Genomic DNA, 3,524 nt, shown 5'->3' with positions numbered 1-3,524 from the left:
GTAAAATAACTGAAATAACAGAAAGAAACATACAACTACTGTAACAACAGGAATATATATGGGATTCGTAAACGGTTAATATATATTTTATTAATGACAATATATAACTAACATATATTTGTCTATTTTACATGAAAATAAAAAAAATAAAAATTAAATTTCTTCTTCCAATTCCTAACCACCGCTAAGCCTAGAGGGTCTTGGAGTTTGTGCATGCTGAGACTAGAGGAGTCAAGATGGACAGAAAAAAGGATCTACGAAAGATCTGGTCTCTTATTTGGTCGGTTATAAATACATATATAGCTCTAGTTTTTTTTTTTTTGTTCTTCAATCTTTCAATTCATGATTTCCTTTGATGCTGATATTTTTTATTCATATACGTTCACTAGGCTCAAAAGTCCACTATCCAATCTATTTGGAATTTGGAAACTAGTACATTGCCTCTTTTGCTGAAGAACAATCTTCCTTCATTGGAAACTAATCACTCTTTTCTTTTTTTTACATCACCACCTGAAAAAGGGTAATTGAGAAGAGTTAGTTGGTGCAAAACACATTTTGTCAACAAAAGTGGTTAGACATAATAAAAACACCGGGGATAGAATTGTTTAAAGAATAAAGTATGGACACTTTTGCTATGAAATAATAATAATAATAATAATAATAATAATAATACTAATTAATATGCATGATGTGTTAAAATGAGACAAGATTTTGAGGGCTCACTTTGTTTTGTAGGGCAGCTTTTTTTTTTCTTTTCTTCATTTTCTTATATTAATTGAAAGTTGTTGAATCCAAGAGATGGATTAAGATGAAACAAACTTTGTCTTTGATCTTCCATATCCCACAAGAGAGACACATTTTCCTGAAAAATGATGTGCAAACGATATTTTTATTATTATATGAGTCATATATATTTATAATCATACACACATGATGATAATATGATTAATTACTTGTATTTATGTACAATATTTGTGCTACACATTTTGACATTGACATACATGAGAAAAGGCATTTGTCATTCGGCCTTGTTGTAGCAAAAGAGAAGCTGAAGAAGTTTCCATTAGAGCTGCTTGGTAGTTATTATCAGCTGTGGGCTGGGATTGACTACATTGAGGCACAGATTGAATTTGTGAAGCCAAGTTGTTCACTCCCTATAAACAATTCCATAAACACAAAACCATGAGCTATAGTCTATATAGACAAGTGGGTTAATAATTATATATATATATATATATATATATATATATATATATATATATATATTAAAATTGAAGAAAAAAAATATCAGTATTAGTATTATTATTATTATTACCTCAGGTCTAACCACAAATGCATTATCAATGTCCATTCCAAAGTCATAGAACATGGGATTCAAAGAGGAAAGCTTCATTGAAAGGAACTGAAATAATGATCATGACAATGACCAACATTTAGATAAAAATTGATCATTAATAACACATATTAAAAACGCTGTCTTAAGTATATAATTATTGAGAGGAGAAACAAAAATTGAAAAATAAAAAAGACAGTTGCTTAACGGTACTACACACCTCTACTTGATTTTGTAGGGACTGGACATAATTGATAATCTCATCCAACATAAGGGCCTTTCCAGTTACCTATTATAAATACAAAACCACATGAAATTCGTCAGATTAAAAATTATTGATGATAAAAAATTGCTCACGTATTTAATTTTTTTTTTCTATTGAAAAAGACATAGTAAAGACAAATTAATCTAAAGAGAAAAAAAAAAAAAAAAAAACCTTTTCACACCCAGGAACGAGCCTCTGCAGCATCTTCATCCTCTCACTAATTTTCTCTCTTCTCACCTGAAAATAATTAATTATAATAATAAATTAGCACATAAGATAACACTTCACCAAGAAAGAAAATGTGTGAAATAAAATAAATTAAAATAAAATAAAATAAATACCCTCTCAGCAAGGCTGTGGCTATCTGTTGCCTGACCCCTCCTAGCTCTAACATGAATGAAGCCAGTTGGAGGCTCTTCCTGACCTTTTTTACTCTCATCATTTTTTTTACCATTTACTTTCTTTTCACTGCCTTTGTTATTATTACCACCACCACACTTTTGTTTCTTTGATCCTCCTCCTCTGCTCTTCTCTCTTGCATCCTATAGAATTTCAACAAACCCTTTTTGTTGGTTAAAACTCATCACATAATTCACTAATACTTAAAACATATATACATGCATATATATATATATATTAACCTTTGATTGAGCAGAATTATTATTTCTAGTGGCGACTTTTCTCTTCCTCTCCACCTTCTGAGTCACTTGCTCGCCGCTCTCGTCGGTGCTGTGCTTCTTAGTCACCGAAGAACAATACGGCTCGTCGTTCTCATCGCTGCTCACAGTAGTACAACAAGTCTTTGTGACAAACGACGTGTCGTTTTCACTCTTGTTGTTGTTCATGACCATCCCAGAAGAGACGTGATCAACTGGGATTCCTTGAACAGTCTGATGGTGAGATTGAGATACTGGGAGATTGTAAAACTGATCTTGGATATTATTATTATTATTATTACTATACTGAAACTGGTGATATTGATCCAGCGATAGAACTGAATCAACAAGAATTGGGTGGTGTTGTTGGTATGAAAAAGATGCCATTTTTTTTTAAAATAAGAAGGATGATAATGATATGTTATTTCAATTGGCTTGAATATTTGCGAGTCTCTCAAGAGAGGATCTTAAATGGTATAGTCTGTGAAAAACTATTAAGAGGGTCTTAGGTTATATAAAGACCAGGACAGGGGTTATAATTTATCGGGAACTTTTTTTTTTTTTTTTTTTTTTATTTCAGAGTTTTATTATTTCTTCTGTTCTCTATCTATGTACATTTGACCGGTCATATCTCTGTTATCTTTCATGTCTTTCTCTCATTTCGGTTTCTCTCTCTTCTGTCTTTGAACAGTATTATTAAGCGAAGTGAGCTAGGTTAAAAGTTAAAACAGGAAAGATAATAAATAAACTTAAAAAATATTTATTTAAGTTTATAGTAAAAGATCCATGTCTCACACATCTCAGTTGTCATTCATTTAGTTTACTTTTACTCTAAGAATAATAGGAGGCACTGTTGTTCGACTTCAATTATTAGTGTTATTATTGGTTAATAATTTGGTGTTATTTTCAGTCTAATCCATGCAGTATAAATCATCAGTAAAAATAAAGAAATAAAAAAATAAAAAAATTCAACGTAGATGATATGTAATGTTGACAGTTCATAATTAATTATGACAGTTCATGAACTTAAAATTAAACCTGGTTGTTTGTTGTGCCTGTGCGATTGAGCTTTTCAGTGTTCAATGCGTATAAGGTAATGTTATGTTGTCAAATCAAGCTTTATTAAAAGTGATTATATATTTTTTTGTAGCTTCTAGGGCCAAAGGAAAAGAAAACAACAATTGGAGATAATTCTAGGCCATACTTCCATTCCTTATAGTTAATTATTTTTTTTTATAAAAAATAATTAAAGAAAAATTAGTCGATCTAA

General features: G+C 30.5%; 1 protein-coding gene across 1 annotated transcript; it reads right to left on the bottom strand.

The window, feature by feature from the left end:
* Nucleotides 1-343: 343 nt before the first annotated feature.
* Nucleotides 344-2,796, bottom strand: LOC149383151 (uncharacterized). The gene is made up of 8 exons (XM_089629662.1): nucleotides 2,240-2,796; nucleotides 1,940-2,140; nucleotides 1,770-1,835; nucleotides 1,554-1,622; nucleotides 1,316-1,402; nucleotides 1,002-1,154; nucleotides 724-862; nucleotides 344-510 (listed from the first exon to the last, which is right to left on the bottom strand). Exons 1-7 carry the CDS (start codon nucleotides 2,639-2,641, stop codon nucleotides 767-769), a joined length of 1,074 nt encoding a protein of 357 aa, XP_089485788.1. The 5' UTR covers nucleotides 2,642-2,796; the 3' UTR covers nucleotides 344-510; nucleotides 724-766.
* Between the last annotated feature and the right edge of the window lie 728 nt (nucleotides 2,797-3,524).

This window comes from Urtica dioica, chromosome 10 (genome assembly GCF_054948205.1).
Source record: "Urtica dioica subsp. dioica isolate 48M chromosome 10, U.dioica_male_clone48M_v1_H2, whole genome shotgun sequence".
NCBI classification, from domain to species: Eukaryota; Viridiplantae; Streptophyta; class Magnoliopsida; order Rosales; family Urticaceae; genus Urtica; species Urtica dioica.
The sequence above is the reverse complement of the archived record's forward strand: the minus strand, read 5'-3'. Positions and strand labels throughout refer to the sequence as shown.

What these genes read in the sequence shown, in the direction of transcription:
- LOC149383151 (XM_089629662.1), bottom strand. Translation starts at nt 2,641, where the DNA reads ATGGCATCTTTTTCATACCAACAACACCACCCAATTCTTGTTGATTCA. An exon ending in ATAATTCTGCTCAATCAAAG is followed by an intron (nt 2,141 to 2,239) that starts GTTAATATATAT and finishes GAAATTCTATAG; the next exon opens with GATGCAAGAGAGAAGAGCAG. An exon ending in TCGTTCCTGGGTGTGAAAAG is followed by an intron (nt 1,623 to 1,769) that starts GTTTTTTTTTTT and finishes TATTTATAATAG; the next exon opens with GTAACTGGAAAGGCCCTTAT.